The sequence below is a fragment of the Pristiophorus japonicus genome, chromosome 4, assembly GCF_044704955.1.
Source record: "Pristiophorus japonicus isolate sPriJap1 chromosome 4, sPriJap1.hap1, whole genome shotgun sequence".
NCBI lineage: Eukaryota > Metazoa > Chordata > Chondrichthyes > Pristiophoridae > Pristiophorus > Pristiophorus japonicus.
The window spans coordinates 182,187,927-182,205,448 of NC_091980.1; the positions used below are offsets into that span (position 1 = coordinate 182,187,927).

The 17,522-nt window shown below is 45.1% G+C and overlaps 1 protein-coding gene across 1 annotated transcript in view; it reads left to right on the plus strand.

Annotated features, from left to right (window-relative positions):
- The window catches only part of map3k9 (mitogen-activated protein kinase kinase kinase 9), a 127,733-nt gene extending 112,009 nt beyond the window's left edge, over nucleotides 1-15,724 (plus strand). The window contains exons 4-6 of the mRNA XM_070877880.1: nucleotides 8,265-8,377; nucleotides 11,452-12,246; nucleotides 15,212-15,724. Coding sequence (XP_070733981.1) covers nucleotides 8,265-8,377; nucleotides 11,452-12,246; nucleotides 15,212-15,690 — 1,387 coding nt within the window. The 3' untranslated portion in view covers nucleotides 15,691-15,724. The remainder of the gene's footprint in view (nucleotides 1-8,264; nucleotides 8,378-11,451; nucleotides 12,247-15,211) is intronic.
- Nucleotides 15,725-17,522: the final 1,798 nt, after the last annotated feature.

A 17,522-nucleotide genomic window follows, 5' to 3' on the forward strand; every position in this document is an offset into this window, starting at 1 on the left:
CGCACCACCATAGTTGCCCGGGATCTCAGACGCTTTGACATTAACATCACCGCCCTAAGTGAGACCCAGCGAGCAGGGGAAGGCCAGTTGAAGGAACATGGTGGAGGTTACACCACATTATGGAAAGGGAAACCAGAGGCAGAACGCTGCCTTCATGAAGTCGGCTTTGCCGTCAAAAATGAGCTGGTCGACCGCCTCAAAGACTCCCCCTGTGGGGTTAACGAGCGCTTCATGACTCTTCGTATTACCCTATCCCGGAACCAATGCGTCACAGTCATCAGTGTGTACGCCCCTACACTCGATGCAACGGATGAGGCTAAAGAGGGTTTTTATTCCAATCTCGAGACATCCTTATCCCGCGCCCCCCCCCCCCCCCCCCCCCCCGAGCGACAAATTGATCCTCCTGGGTGATTTTAATGCCAGGATTGGCAAAGGCACAACCTTCTGGGGAGGCATGATTGGCATAGGGAAAGCCAACTCCAGCAGTACCCTACTCCTGACAAAATGTCTAAAACATGAACTCCTCATCAGCAACACCCGCCAGAGGAACAAATACAAGGCATCGTGGCAACACCCTGGCTCCAAGCACTGGCACCTGCTTGACTATGTCATCGTCCAAGCCAGGGACCGCAAGGATGCGCACATCACCCGTGCCATGACAGGAGCTGACGACTGCTGGATGGACCACCGCCTAATCCGATCCATCATCGCCATCAACATAGCCCCAAAGCGGAGGGGGCAGCAGAAGCAGTGCCGCCAAAAAGTTAATGCCGGGGCATTTAGAGACCGAGCTAAGAGAGCCCTATACAGCCAGCGCCTCACAGCCAATCTGGCATGCCTTGATGACCCTGAGATGCTGAATGCCCATAACGCTTGGTCTGCCCTCCAGGCCTCAATAACCAGTGTCTGTGAAGAGACACTTGGTCACTCAACCAGAAAACATCAGGATGTTTGATGAAAATGATCAGGACATCGAAGAACTAATAGATCACAAGCACAAATCATTTCTGAGCCTCAAGCAACAACCCAACTCGAGAGCTGCAAAACAACATTACAGATGGCTCAAGACTCAGGTCCAACAAAAAACCCGGAACGTAAAAAACAGGTGGTGGATGGAGAAAGCACAGGAAATACAACAACTGGCCGACAGCCACCATATGTGAGGATTCTTCGCTGCAGTCAAGGCCACCTACGGTCCAAACTCCCAAGGCCTCACCCCACTCCTGGCCAAGAACGGGGAAACACTCATCAAGGACACCGAGGCTGTCGGGGCCTGATGGAAGGAGCACTTTGAAGATCTCCTCAATCGAGACTCTGCCTTTGACTCGAGTGTTCTCGACTCCATTCCGCAGCACCCGACCCGCCACCAACTCAGTGAAATTCCAACTTTGCACGAAGTAGGCAAAGCCATAAAACAGCTCAAGAATAACATGGCTACGGGTGCGGATGGAATCCCTGCTGAGGCGCTAAAGTATGGCGGAGAGATGCTGTTGGCGTGGATACATGACCTCATCTCTCTCATCTGGAGGGAGGAGAGCATGCCGGGAGATCTGAGATGCAGCGATCATGACCATTTTTAAAAAGGGGACAAGTCCGACTGCGGCAACTACAGGGGAATCTCCCTGCTATCAGCCATTGGGAAAGTTGTCGCTTGAGTTCTCTTCAATCGTCTTCTTCCTGTGGCCGAGGAGCTCCTCCCGGAATCACAATGTGGATTTCGTCCCCTACGGGGCACAACAGACATGGTGATCTTCACTCAGAGAGTTGTTAACCTATGGAATTCCCTACCGCAGAGAGTTGTTGTTGCCAGTTCGTTAGATATATTCAAGAGGGAGTTAGATATGGCCCTTGCGGCTAAAGGGATCAAGGGGTATGGAGAGAAAGCAGGAAAGGGGTACTGAAGGAATGATCAGCCATGATCTTATTGAATGGTGGTGCAGGCTCGAAGGGCCGGTTGGCCTGCTCCTGCACCTATTTTCTCTGTTTGCAGTGTGACAGTTGCAGGGATAATGCAGGGAGCAGCGCCAGCCCTTATACATGGCCTTTTTCGATCTTACAAAGGCCTTTGACACTGTCAACAGTGAAGGTCTATGGAGCGTCCTCCTCCGTTTCGGATGCCCCCAAAAGTTTGTCAACATCCTTTGCCTGCTTCATGATGACATGCAGGGCGCAATCTTTACCAACGGATCCATTACAGGCCCAATCCGCATCCGGACCGGGGTCAAACAGGGCTGCGTCATCGCTCCAACCCTCTTCTCAATCTTCCTCGCCGCCATACTCCACCTCACAATCAACAAGCTCCCTGCTGGAGTGGAACTAAACTACAGAACCAGTGGGAAGCTGTTTAACCTGCGCTGCCTCCAGGCCAGATCCAAGATCACCCCAACCTCTGTTGTTGAGCTGCAGTATGCGGACGACGCCTGCGTCTGTGCACATTCAGAGGCTGAACTCCAGGGTATAGTCAATGTATTCACTGAGGCATATGAAAGCATGGGCCTTACGCTTAACATCCATAAGACAAAGATCCTCCACCAGCCTGTCACCGCCGCTCAGCACTGCCCTCCAATCATCAAGATCCATGGCACGGCCCTGGACAACATGGACCATTTCCCATATCTCGGGAGCCTCTTATCAACAAAGGCGGACATTGATGCGGAGATTCAACATCGCCTCCAGTGCGCCAGTGCAGCCTTCGGCTGTCTGAGGAAAAGAATGTTTGAAAACCAGGCCCTCAAATCTACCACCATGCTCATGGTCTACAGGGCTGTAGACATACCCACCCTCCTGTATGGATCTGAGGCATGGACGATGTATAGAAGCCACCTCAAGTCGCTGGAGATATATCACCAACAATGTCTCCGCAAGATCCTGCAAGTCCCCTGGGAGGACAGGCACACCAACATCAGTGTCCTCGACCAGGCTAACATCCCCAGTATTGAAGCACTGACCACACTCGATCAGCTTCGCTGGGCAGGCCACATAGTTTGCATGCCAGATACGAGACTCCCGAAGCAAATGCTTTATGGGGAGCTCCTTCATGGTAAACGAGCCAAAGGAGGACAGCGGAAACGTTATAAGGACACCCTCAAAGCCTCCATGGTAAAGTGCGACATCACCACTGACACCTGGGAGACCCTGGCCGAAGACCGCCCGAGGTGGAGAAAGTCTCTTCGAGTCTCAACGCAAAGAGCATGAAGTGGCATGAAGAGCAGGCAGCGGAAGGAGCGCGCAGCAAACTAGCCCCACTGACCCCTTCCCTCGACAAATGTCTGTCCCACCTGTGACAGGGTCTGTGGCTCTCATATCAGACTGTTCAGCCATCAAGAACTCACTTTGGGAGTGGAAGCAAGTCTTCCTCGATTCCGAGGGACTGCCTATGATTAATGATGATATGTGTATGTATGTGTGTGTGTGTGTGTGTGTGTGTGTATAAATATATATATAATATATAATGTGTGTGTGTGTGAGTAGGGCTGTGCGTGCGTGTGTTCAGTCATGTGCTTGGTCTCCTTGGAGGATGACTTTCCAATTTGTATTCGATCCATTTTGACTTCAGAAGCCACAGAGGATAGATCTCCCCAAAAGCCACCAAGTTCCAGCACCAGCGCATGTGCATCCTCCCCCAGCTGAAGACCCTTACCCCAGTGCAAGTGCATCCCTCCCCCAATGCAAGTGCTGCCTCCCCCAGCCGAAGTCCTTTACCAAAGCGCATGGCCTTACCCGCCCCCCCCCCCCCCGCCATAGATGGGGCATTGTGTGCAGATTGTTAACAGGTTTATTAGGTATGAAGTGACTAACAACATTGTCGTTACTTCTGGTTTAATCCACTCCAATGGATGTCTCTTGTAACACACGCACCGAGCTTTCTGAGAAATCGGGTGTAAAGGGGGTTGTAAGAACTTCGTTCCCCTCCAATTTCTTCTCCACCACCCCCCCACCCGTGTGTCTTTTACCCTCCCCCCCCCCCACCCCGTGTCCTTCTCTTTCCCCCCCCCCACCCCGTGTCCCTCTCTTCCCCCCCCCCCCACTCAGTGTCCCTCTCTTCCCCCCCCCCCACCCCGTGTCCCTCTCTTCCCCCCCCCCCACCCCGTGTCACTCTCTTACCCCTACCCCCACCCCGTGTCGCTCTCTTCCCCCCCACCCCCACCCCGTGTCGCTCTCTTACCCCCACCCCCACCCCGTGTCCCTCTCTTCCCCCCCCACCCCGTGTCCCTCTCTTCCCCCCCCACCCCGTGTGTATCTTTCTCTTTTCCCCCCCCTAACCCCGTGTGTCTCTCTCTCTTCCCCCCCCCCACCCTGTGTGTCTCTCTCTCTTTACCCCCCCCCCCACCTCGTGTGTCTCTTTTCCCCCCCACCCCGTGTGTCTCTCTCTCTCTTCGCCCCTGCCCCCCTCCACCTCCTCAGGCTCCTTCTCTCTCTTTCTTCCCCTCTCGCCCCCCCCCCCCCCCCCCCCCCCAGGCTCACTCTCTCTCTCTCCCCCAGCCGTCCACCGCCGCTCTCCCCTCGCCGCGACTCAGCGGGAGGCTCGGTCGGAGGCTCAACGCCTTGCTGCTCAGCTCTCTCTCCCCCCATTCATGCCGCTTCTCCCCCCGCCGCCTGCACGCTCTGAGGAACAACATGGTCAGACTGAAAGCGGGGCCCCACTTCCGGTTCCGGGTGGGAGGCATCGGGGGCGGAATCATTGGAGACGCTGCGTAGAAGGACAGAAAAAGGGCAGTACAAATAGTCAGTCTCATAAAATTGCCTTGGCACAAATGGTGTCAACTGCAGTTATGTCTTTCCCTATTAAGGTTGCAACATTTACACGGATGTAGAAGCACCAGAGAAGGTGCAAAAAAGATTTACAAGGATGATGCCAGAACTGAGAGGCTATAACTACCATGAAAGACTGAACAGGCTGGGGCTCTTTCATCTAGAAAAGAGAAGCCTGTGGGTGACCTGATAATGGTCCTCAAAGTTATGAAGGGGGCTGATGGGGTCGACAGCGAAAATATTTCCACTTGATAGAATCCAAAACTAGAGACCATAAATATATGAAAATGAATAATAAATCCAGTAAAAAATTCGAGAGAAACTTATTTACCCAGCGAGTGGTTAAAATGTGGAGTAGTTGACGCAAATAGCATGGATGCATTTAAAGGGTAGCTGGATAGGTACATGAGGGAGAAGGGAATAGTAGGATATGCTGATAGCATGAGATGGAGTAGAGTGGAAGGTGGCTTGTGTGGAGCATAAACACTGACATAGACCTGTTGGGCCAAAAGGCCTGCTTCTACGCTGTAAATTCTATTATAATACAAAATTCAAACTCTGATGGGGTGCAAAACTGGGGTAAAATAGGGATAGGAGTCACAGCTTGAGATCCAGTATTTTCTATGTTTATGTAAATTGATTGAAAACCTTAATTATTCATGTCTTCATTTTACAAAATTGAATTAAGTGTAAAATCTGAATAACATTTAAAACTTCTGATGCCCAATTTACATTTAAGAAACTTGCGGTCTACTTAAAAAAAAAAAGACCAAAACCAAATAATGGTTTCCCTATTCCCTATTCCCCAAAAAGTCATTGTGCAGTCTCTGGGACTCCATCAAGGGACTGGTTCAATGTGGCCTGCAATTGGCTCTTGTTTTTAATGGATGGGGGAATTGAGTAGGCGTAACTCACAGAATACATTGTCTTGTTTATTCCGATATTGTACACTCTAGCTCTAGCTTCCCTTCTCACCTCCCCAAAATAAATCCAGCCAATTCTCCTTTTCGAGCAGATAATGTTTTAATCAATTATCATTTCTTTTCACTGAGTAAAACAGACCACACGGAACGCTGTTTTTTCTGCCCAAGCGGACTAAACTGTTTCAACAACTTCTTGTTTTGCTTGAAGGTGAAATGTTTTGTTCTCTAGATTCCAAAGAAGAACTTGACGGAAATCATGCTCAGTATTTTTAAGAGGAAATTAGATTTTCTCCCAGTGGGAGAGATGCATTGGGATCAGCGGTTGTCCTGTGATTGTTAGGAATATTTAATTGGAGTTAGAAATTGTAGAATCTGTCAATTAATTGGGTGTTTATAAAACTGGAAGTTGGAGTGTAGTGGAAAAGGCCAATGACATATTAATTACCGTAACATTCGTCAAATTAAGAAGAGATTTTACTTTGGGGATTTCATTCCATTCCACGTTGCTGCCGGACAGAGAAGCAGATGATGTAAATTGATTTGAAAATGAGCCTGGCAAAAACTTTGATAGAAACCCCATTCTAATTATACAAAACATCTCCACAGAGAGTTGTAGGATGTAGTTTATGTAGGATGGGCACTGGCCTGGTTCAGAAAAAATTATCTTTCCCTTGCTGTAGATAAATGTAATGCTTATTGTATGAATGGCTATAATTTAAAAGGAGCTGCGCCAGTTAGAAAATGTCTATGTTGAGTGAAATGAAAATGATCATTCCTCTAGAGTTGCTGCGGAGATGACTAGTATAGGCTTGTTATGTCTGATGACCTGTTCTACAAAAAACTGGGGACATCATTGCAATCAAGACTGAAACATGTCTACTTTTTATCTGCTGTGCAGTTGACATATTTGTGAATGCAAGATGGGACTTGTAAGCAAGTTGATCTAAACACACAAACACTGATGATTAGATTGGACTCCATGAATGATCCCAGTATATATTACTTTAATAAATCCTTCAGCACAAAGCTTTCCATGAGTTGCAGTTCCGAGGTATTATAGCATGTGTTTATTTAATTTTAAATGTTAAGTAATGGGTAGTGTTGTAATGACGTATCCTTTTCTAGGTCTAGCCACTCCTTACTCCACTGAATCTACCAGAGTTTGTTTGGGGTTATACTTAGTGCAATAGGCTTGCTTAACTTTGGAATTCAGAGTATGAGGGAAGACGCAGTAATTGGGCAAACGAGGAAAAGGGACACAAGTAAGAGTGTTGTCTGAAGGATTAAGGAGTCTGTGTCAGAATGTTTTCCATGGATTAATGAAGTCAGTGAAGGAATGTTATCCAAAGGATTAATGAATTCCATGTGGGAGCCTTGCCCAAAGGATTCATGAGAATTAGATGAAAGGCTATCCGGCCAAGATGATTCCTGCTGACCAGAGGCAACTTGAAGTTATCATGAGTAATGCTTTAGAAATTGTATTTGAGTCATGTGGAGACTGACTTTGCTATCATTTGAATTTTTGCTTGTGCTCGGAGTAATTTGTTTGTGTGATGATCATTGTTTTTTATGCGGAACATTTTGGTAGTGGCCTTGTAGCAGTGAGGTTAACCAGCAAGCGTTGACATCCAGATTGGCAGCAGATCTAAGCCGCAACCATGACACATCAAAGTTTAATTAAAACAGAAAATGTGAAGGTTGGTAACTAATAGTTGGATGAACAAGTGTATGCTTGGTGAATCTTTGAGTCTTAGTCCCATTTTGTTTCATTTAAGATGGTGAATGCAAAGCTCAGGACAGACAGCTGCCTCACAGGAGGAGCAAAAGTACCAACACTGCAACAGTCGACACTGTATGTTGGTTGGTTGGTTTCCAGTTGCTTGTAATATTTGCAACCAAGTAGGCTGGGTGACGACATGATTGGTACTCAACTGAGGATTTGTGAAATGTGAAAAAACAAACCCGTTCCGTGCCTATTTTTTCCCACTTGCAATACAAGTAACAGCCTTTGAGGTCACCCTCTGATGTTGGAAGTAGTTTATATCGTGTGCAGTTTCAATACGAGAGGTTGTTCAGATTGCACTGGGCTCCAGTCAGCTGATTAATGATGCCAACTAAGAGGATTAACAACAGCAATGTCTCTTACTGGTAATTTATATAAAGATAATTTGTAGTTGATTGCCATGATGTGCTGGATCTAGTGCGTCCAATAAGGTTCAGATAAACTGGAGCATCACATGGCAGTGCCACAGAATAATGGAGGACCAGGGCTGAGGCCTGGGATCCTCGCCCCCTCCCCCCCCCCACCTGAGGTTCACATCTCGGCTGTGCCACTGGATGAAATGTCAAGTAGAGCCACAAGAAGAGGGAAAATCACAAGGAGATTTGTTGCCGTGTTGTGCCTCCCTTGGCTAACTCAACAATATTGACAGAAGACTGGAAACGGCTCAGTCAAAGTTAATGTGTGGCTCCAGGAGGTGAGGGGACAGGGGAAATGTACCATGGAAAAAAATATTTGTCTTAAATGTATTTAAACATGTTCTCATGTAGACTATTACTGAGTTATTTTCCTTTATTTCCCTCCCCAAGCCTTAAACATCTGGTAGATGGAAACAAGCAGTGGTCATCGAGTGCTCCCAATCTGGGGAAAAACCATCGAACTGCTCCTACTGTCCCAGGGTTTACCAGCCTCATTGAAATAGGTATGGGCAATGTGCAACATTTTATAAATGTTGCCCAAAGTATTGAACTTTACTTTTCTTTTAAGAGGTACTTACCGTGAGAGATGTTTAAATTAATTGTTTACCCCCTTCCAGTTTTCGCCCCTTCTTTGCTGAAGGTGCTGAATTTTGCTTGGGTAGCAGTTCCATGGTGGTCAGCGGCATGAAAGTACCTGACTCAAATGGGTCGCCTTCAAATGTGGGCCTAGTCAATGAGTGTCAGAAGACTATTTAACCTGACTCTTTCGCCCCGATTTTGCAGTCAGCAGCGAACGAACGGCACTCTCCGTGCATTGTACTTACACTTGCCTGCAGATTTTCTGCAGGCTTTTACACTGCGATTTGGAGTCATTAAAAAGCTGAAACAGCGCGCTGCCCTCTACAAGGTATCTGGGACCTATGTGAACAGGACGAGCAATGGTATGTCTCCTTAACCAATCAGATTGAAGAATCCTCACTGAGACATGCAGGATCTAAACCAGGAAGTGTAAGTTAGAATAGTTAATTCATGCACAGAAAGTGAAATGGAAGGGAAAAGGTGGGATTGAGAGAGATGAGACAAAGAAAAAAGAAAAGAAAAAAGATTTAAAAAAATAAATCTCCAACACAGATTAAATTCTATGGAAATGAGACTCCGCACTTGTAAAAGTAAATTTTTAGTGCCAGCGAGGTTGTTTGGCGGTAATTAAAACTTACCACACCATTAAAAATTCACTTACATTTTGGATGGACCAACCCTAATCTTTTCTTTGGTGTTAGTGGGTATTAACTTGCATGTGAATGCTGAGTCTCTTGGCGAGGTTACTAGTGTAGCGAAGCTTGTGGAGGAGCAGGGAAACTCAGACAGCAACTTCCTGATTTCCACGTTTAACTGCATATGTGCAGGTGCCAGAAGTTGTTGTCCGATTTGCTGCATAATGGTGAGCGCTGATAGCCTCACCGTTGGTCTTACTGCAAAATCCAGGTCAATGTTATCCACAAATGCTGACTTACCAGCAGAGGTTGTTGGATAGCAGTTGGGAGGGGAAAACCTGAATGATTATCCACACCACCCTGTCCTTAATGCATGAGCATTGAGTCTAATTGTAGCATCGCTACTAAGGTCCCAACTGAGATTGACTAACCAATATATACTAGGGTTTGAGCCGTGAACCTTGCTGCTCTGCATGGCTGTGAAGTTATCAGCTGAGACATTGAAGGATATTTGAGAAGGTTTTGATATTTCTCCTGTATATCCATGTACTCGGAGATTTGTGTATTTAAAAAAAAAAATCCAAGGCAGTGCTCTGTCCATGACATCTCTTTTTAATAAAGCTATTTTTTGGCAAATTATTTCCATTAAAACCACATTTTTTTAAAAAGATCAATATTCAGCTGTACGGAACTTTTCTGCAATGTGTGATGCGTTTCTTTAGAGAGAGTTATTGATTTCGTACACAGACTGAAGCTGACTATGAATTCTGCACATACCAGTTAGATACAGTTTTGTGGTCCAATCTCAAAAGAGCGTTAGAGTGGGAAAAGACAACAAGACTAAACAACTCTCTCCATTTTGACCTCAACAAAATTCTATCAATTTCTGTTGAAATTTTCCACCGATTCAGCATCCGCAACCTTTTAGAGGGAGAGAATTCCAGATTTCCATTACACTTTGTGCAAAAAAGTGCTTCTTAATTTCATACCTAAATGTCCTATCTCTAATTTTAAGATTATACCCCCTTGTTCTGAATGTCCCCACCAGAGGAAATAATTTCACTATACCTAGTCTATCAAATATCTTAATCATTTTAAATACCTATTTTCTCACCATATCCCTCTTGATTCTACTTGTACAATCTGCTTCAATGGCCTGCCCAGTAGCTTATTGCACAATTGGAGTTAATTTAAAAAAAAGTTGTACCATCGTCACTTCCTACTCCTAACTTTTTAACATGTGGCCTGCTATTGGAGCGCTACCCCAGAGTGAACAATTTTTTTTACCAATTCCCTCGACACCTTGATGTTTCCACTTTTCCAAATAAAAATGTGATCAGACAATCGTGATAATATTACATTGCCACAATCCTTATTGTACATTCCACACACAAGCGGTGTGGATAAGCATGCACTCTACATGGTTTTACTGAGAACTGGTTGAATTAGCAGGCACATGGGTACCATAACCCGACCCAAGAGCCAACTCCTTTTTCTGTATGTAAATCACTTCGGAAGATGGAAAGTCAAAATGAAGTTGAAAGCAGTATAATAAAAGTACAAAAGGTAATCAAAGGCTAATGGAATGCTAGCCTTTATCTCAAGGGGACTGGAATACAAAGAGGAAGAATTTGTGCTTCAATTGTACAGAGCCTTGATCAGACCCCATCTGAAGTACTGTTTTCAATTTTGGCACCAAACCTCAGGAAGGATATATTGGCCTTGGAGGAGATGCAGTGCAGATTCACCAGAATGATACTGGGGCTAAAAGGGTTAAATTATGAAGACAGGTTGCATAAACTTGGCTTGTTATTCCGTTGAGTTTAGAAGGTTGAGGGATAATCTATTGGAGTATTTAAAATGATTAAGATATTTGATAGGGTAGGTATAGTGAAATGATTTCCTCTGGTGGGGGCATTCAGAACAAGTGGGTATAATCTTAAAATTAGAGATAGGACATTTAGGTATGAAATTGAGAAGCGCATTTTTGCACACATTGTGGTGGAAATCTGGAATTTTCTCCCTCTAAAAGGTCGTGGATGCTGAATCGGTGGAAAATTTCAACACTGAGATTGATAGAATTGTGTTGGGTAAGGGTATCGGGGGATATTGAAGTAAGGCGGATAAATGGAGTTGAGGTACAGATCAGCCATGATCCAATTGAATGCCGGAACAGGCTCGAGGGGCTGAATGGACCGACTCCTATGAAAAACTATGGTATATCAACCATTCCCAAAATGGTGACAACAGCTGCGATTTTACAGAAGAATTCAGTGATGACAATATTAATACTAGATGTGAAATATGAGCAAGCGTCGTACAGAAACAAGCCAGATTCATAGATTTTTCTCCTCCTCTTGCAGAGCATGAAGATGGCGATGCTGTTAAGGATTCTGATACTCAACTGCAACAGTCTGCTTTACCTAACCAATCCTACCTCGATTTACCTTTACACAGAAATGATGAGGGGGAGGGTGCTGTTAGCGACAATAATGAGGACCCTACTCCGGTGAACTCAGCCACCAGCACCCCTCAGCATACCCCCACCAATAGCCTAAAGCGTAGCTCACACGGGAAAAAATGTGACCTTGTCTTTCTGGGATGTGGGGCTGTCCTAGCAGCAGTGGCTTTGGGGTTCGATTTGCTCGAATTAGGAAAATGTCAGATTTTACAAGAAGAAACTGAACCAAAGGAAGAGAAGAAAAAGAAGGAGGGCATTTTTCAGCGCACCAGCCGATTGCGGAGGAGCACCAGCCCTCCTTCTCGAAAGCTCTTCAAGAACGAGGAACTGGACATTCCCTCCTTTGACCCGTCTTCCTCGTTGACGCTGCTCTCCTTGTCTTCCATTTCTGAATGCAACTCCACTCGGTCTTTGTTACGCTCAGACAGTGACGAGATGGTGGTGTATGAAATGCCCACGACGCCGGATATAATGAACGAGAGCTCCAGATTTATTACTAATCATCCATTAGTAGACATAACCATTGAGCGCTTCAAACGTGACCCTAAACAATCGTTGACCCCAACTCACGTAACAACAACCACCACGACAATGCACTGGGGTCACAGACGGACTCCATCTGATGGTGCCATTAAACAAGTTCCTCAGACTCCAAATTGCACGGCATCCAATGGTACCTTAGGTTCTGTTGTAACAGGTAGGTGCTCGTTGTTGTGTTACATTAATGTCTTGGAATTAGAAGTACAGGTTGACCATGAGGAGTCCCAAAAATGGACAGCTCAGCTCATGCAGATCCTATAACAGGATTTATTTATTTTTATTCATACTTCTTTAATTCATAATTCTTACTCCTAATCTTGTGAACTAATCAATAGATTTCCTGCGTTTGCTGTTTCTCGTACTTGCAAACACAAATTACTACTAATTCTCCATGGTCCAGGCTTAAGGCAGGTCCAACCCTTAGATGGTAGATGGAGAGATGAAGCCCACCATTATGCCTTCGTAGTCATATCAGTCCCCAAGCAACAAGAAGATTGATTAGCTCTTGCACCTTCCCCACAAAAGGACTATCTCCATGGCCCTTACCTGCTAGATGGCTCTGTTGCCCTTGTGAACTGTAGTTTCCTCCCAACATAACCATTTGTGAATAATTCAATCCATCCTTAGCTGTATGTACTTGCGAAAAGTGACATGAACAGTTAGTGTTTCAAAAATATCACTGTAGAATTTCAAATGTTTTTAAAATATAAATATACCACGTAAATACCCACTGTGGCCCAGCACAGTGCATGGCGAGATGGTGGTGTATGTTTTTAATAAGATCATCTCTCGTTCTTCTAAACTCCAATGAGTATAGGCCCAACCTGCTCAACCTTTCTTCATAAGTCAACTCCTTCATCTCAGGAATCAACCTAGTGAACCGTCGCCCCACCACGCTGTATTTAATGAACGAGAGCACTAGGTTTATTATTAATCATCCAGTTATCTTTTGTATTAGAGAATTTAGTCCACATGTGTGAAATGATAACTTTGAGAGACAGCAAACCCATGAAATCCACTCTCAATCAGAAATAAATGCCTGTATCTATTGGTTGCCCATTTCTGTTGAATAATCAGGAGCATCTGAGGGGACTATACCTCTCCCATCCACTTTCTGCCCACATCCTAACATATCTCATTTATTTCATTCACTTCAGGAGGTTGAAAGATGGAATAGCAAATTATTATTTAAATGGAGAGAGATTACAAAATGTTGCAGTACAGAGGTACCTGGGGGTCCTTGTGCATGAAAGACAAAGTTAGTATGCAGGTACAGCAAGTGATCAGGAAGGCAAATTGGAATGCTGGCCTTTATTGCAAGGGGGATGGAGTATAAAAGCAGAGAAGTTCTGCTACAACTGTACAGGGTATTGGTGAGACCACACCTAGAGTACTGCATATAGTTTTGGTCTCCTTATTTAAGGAAAGATATATTTGCATTGGAGGCAGTTTAGAGAAGGTTCACTAGGTTGATTCCTGAGATGAAGGGGTTGACTTATGAAGAAAGGTTGGTCCTATACTCATTGGAGTTTAGAAGAATGAGAGGTGCTCTTATTGAAACATATAAGATACTGAGGGGTCTCAACAAGGTAGATGCAGAGAGGATGTTTCCACTCTTGGGGGAATCTAGAACTAGGGGGCATAGTTTAAGAATAAGGGGTCATCCATTTAGAATTGAAAGATGAGGAGGAATTTCTTCTGAGGGTTGTAAATCTGTGGAATTCTCTGCCCCAGAGAGCTGTGAAGGCTGGGTCATTGAATATGTTTAAGGTGGGATAGACAGATTTTTGAACGATAATGGAGTGAAGGGTTATGGGGAGCGGGCAGGGAAGTGGAGCTGAGCCCAAGATCAGATCAGCCATGGTCGTACTAAATGGCGGAGCAGGATCGAGGGGCTAAATGGCCTACTCCTGCTCCTGTTTGTTATGTAGACCCAGCTGAAATCGGAATCTAGTTCATGGAGGGGAGGGGGGCGGGAAAGTCAGTTGATTGCCGATTCTTGCCATTAAGTGGGTGCCAGCTTTAACTATGGCAACTCTCCAGCAACGTTCTGCACCTTGATCTGAATAAAGTTCACCAACACTATGTGTTTGCAGAGACAGGGAGGCGGTAACTTGTAAAATGCAGTAAATTTAATGACGTAGATGAAGAGCAAAGCCACAATAGAGCTGGTCCATCTCTGTCTTGTTTACTCCTTTCTATTCCCTATCTGAAAATTTTCAGATACGAACCATCCCGGAAAGTCGATTATTTCCATTAACTTTTATGTCTCACGATGCGGAGGCATTGGTTATTGAGGTTTAGATTTCTGATGTCTTTTCACAGCTAATCTGAGAACTCAAGCAGAGGACCCGCCCCTTGTATGCTTTTGGCCTTTGCAATCGATGCAACCGAAGGGGAACCCGTGGCACCTTGCCACACTTGGTCCATTTGATTTCTTTCCCCTTGCCTGCCTGTGGGATAGTGTCTGGTATCCAAGCAACATATTTTCCTCACAGATGGCACAGCTCATATTGGGAGGTTGTTGATGTTGGCATTGTGGGTGGGAATTATGTCCAACTATTCCATTCTATTTCATTGCAGAGAATGGTATGATATGGCCAGTTTTTCAGTGTGTTGTGTGGTCATTCAAGTGTCTCTCCTGATCCTTCTGCACTCATTTGCCCTCCTAACCAGCATCTACATATAACAGAGACCGTTTTTCTGGAATGAACCTAGAGTATTGTTCAAAATTTTCAGTGTAAACTGTCAAATGAAAGCTGTAATAGTGTTTATTATGTATAAAACTCACCATTTGGAAACACACTTTATGTGCTAGTTTTAAGCCGGCATATAATCACTAGGGTTATGTTACATCTATACTCCATGACCATGACTACCTTTCTTCACCAGATACAAGCATAAAGAAGCATGGAACAAGGAATAGCCCATCTCTCCGTAGTCCATGTAAAACTAACTATATGGGCTCCATCCATTTAATCCCTGTTGGAGAATCCCATTTAATGACCCTTTTTCATTCCATGCTATATCTATATGATTAGTGGTTGTTAGAATGGAAGGGAGGAAAGACTAAAAACAAGTGCTCAGTTGGAAGGGATTAACATGTCTTATTTTTTTTTAAGGTAAAGGTAAAACGCCAAGCCCTAACAGGGATCCAACCGAAGTTCCTCGCTTGCCAGACCCCAACCTGGTCTTTCCACCCACTCCGAGACGAAGGAACACAAAGCAAGACTTCACGTTGGAAAGACCCAAGACGCTGGAATTTGTACCAAGGCCACGTCCGTCTGTAAACCGCCAGCGGTTAGACCCATGGTGGTTTGTCTCGCCCAGCAAAACGCGCAGTACCTCCCCCGTCAATAGTTCCAGCACTGAGACACCATCCAATCTGGACTCCTGCCTTAGCAGCAGTGGCACTGTGGAGGAAAGGCCAGGGCTCCCTCTCTTTCTACCCTTCAGGCAAGGACTTGCCAACTATGAACGGACATTGTTAGACACAGATGCGGAAGGTCAGAGTCGGGATGCGACGCTTCCGCTCTGCAGAGCAGGAATGAAGCCAAGCAAGACTACAGCGTACGAGCTAGAGCACAATTTCTGGTCGTAGCAGCATGTGTTGCAACGCAAGAATTTACAAAGGAAATTTGCACTGGGAATGCACTTTTACATAAAGACTGGCTTGAACTGAGTGCCACTTAACATCATCCTAGGGAATTGCTGAACTTCAAACCGAGATCCAAAATCCATAAATCCATTCCCTCAACAACAAAACAGCAGCTCAGTGCTATTCAGTGGGGTTCCATTCATCTTACTCCCAAATCTCATCATCTACTGTGTGTATCTGAGGTCTTTTTATGTATTCCCATCCTCGTTGACTTTGACGTATCTTAGAATCATGTTACTGCGAGTCGAGGCCAAGTTCAAATTGCATCCGTTAGTACAAAAACATTATGTCTGTATTCTCCTGTGTTGTAACCTATTTAAACAAGTTTCAAGGCAAGCACGTTAGCAAATGCTAAAAGCATGATCAATTCAGATTTATGCACTTCCCAATAAGCTATAAATAGTCCCAGATGAAAACATATTTAAGCCATGCCTGTATTTCTACAATCTCCAGTAACATTTGATTCTTTTCCCCTCTGCAAGTCTATTGTTTTCCCCAGAAAGATGACTAAAGCAGCAAAGCAGGGAAGGGGGAGAAGAAATCTGTTCTGTTGAAACCCACATTCTGGTCTACTAAAGGTTGAGAGACTCGGCAGTCTTGAAATGGACAGCACTGTCGGCGAGGTGAACGTACAGTTCAAAGCTGCTTATCACACTTGCGAGTCTCGCACAGATCCCACCACAGCGGCTGAACACAAAGTATTCATATTTGTGCGTTTTTTTTTCAATGGTCTGCGTGTGATCCTGTTGGGCCAACTTTTCTGGATCTGTGTACCAAACCGTCTTATCTTTCCAGATAAACACCCTGTCTAAACTGTTGTCGCTCTTCCACAGGTTTTTTGACGTGAGTAGGGGAGGTGGAAATTGAGTAAACTTTTCTGCCATTATATCAAAACTGCATTGCCCCACCTGAAGTGGTTTTGGACATTAAAAAAAATCTCTTTCCAGACATCAGCTATTGCGGAAAGCATCATCAGTAGCAGTCTGTGGGTCAGCAATACTACTCACAACTGCTCAATCATCTATAGAATATAATTGTATCTGCTGAATCAAAGGATTGGGATCAAATATTCTCGTGTTCATCTCATTTCCTTGTATATGTGACCACTAGTATTTAATGCTTTTTTGGGAGTATATATTGCACTGAGACTTTTGAGGGTCAAAGATTACTGTATTATAATCATGTGTAATAGAAAATTGCAAAAGGAATGTTCTATTGTTACTGTGAGGAGCCAGTATCCCTTTTTGTTGGCCTAGATTAATTAGGCTGTACAGTATTTGGAAATGATCACAGTCTATAAATCAGATGTTTTGGGTATGCCTTTCGATATAAGCCAGTGTTACTCACGAGCTTTCTGTCGATGGCTGCTTGCAATAATTTTCCAACAAACTACACCACAGAGTGAAGAGACATGGGTTTGCGTGTGGGAAAGAGAGCTGTCTGTGAGACTGTGAACGCTGTCGGTTTAATTTCTCATCTGTTCTGAATGTTGCGATAGCCTTGCCTCCCAATTGCAGTCCCTTGATTTCACCTGGTGCGGAGCAAGAAAGAGAAGGAGCAGCACTGTGCCCCAGCCTGTAAATGGTGGCCCAGAGGCCCACGGAAGAGCAAGGTTGCTCAAGGTCACAGTGGTGGGAACCTGGGAAACAAGCAGCCCCTAGTTGTATTATGAGCACCACTGATACAAGCCAGTGTTTGTCGGGGAAAACCCAGTGATCGAGCACAGAGTGCGCTCTGGTGGCAATTTAGCAACTCTGCAACAGGTGACGCTGATT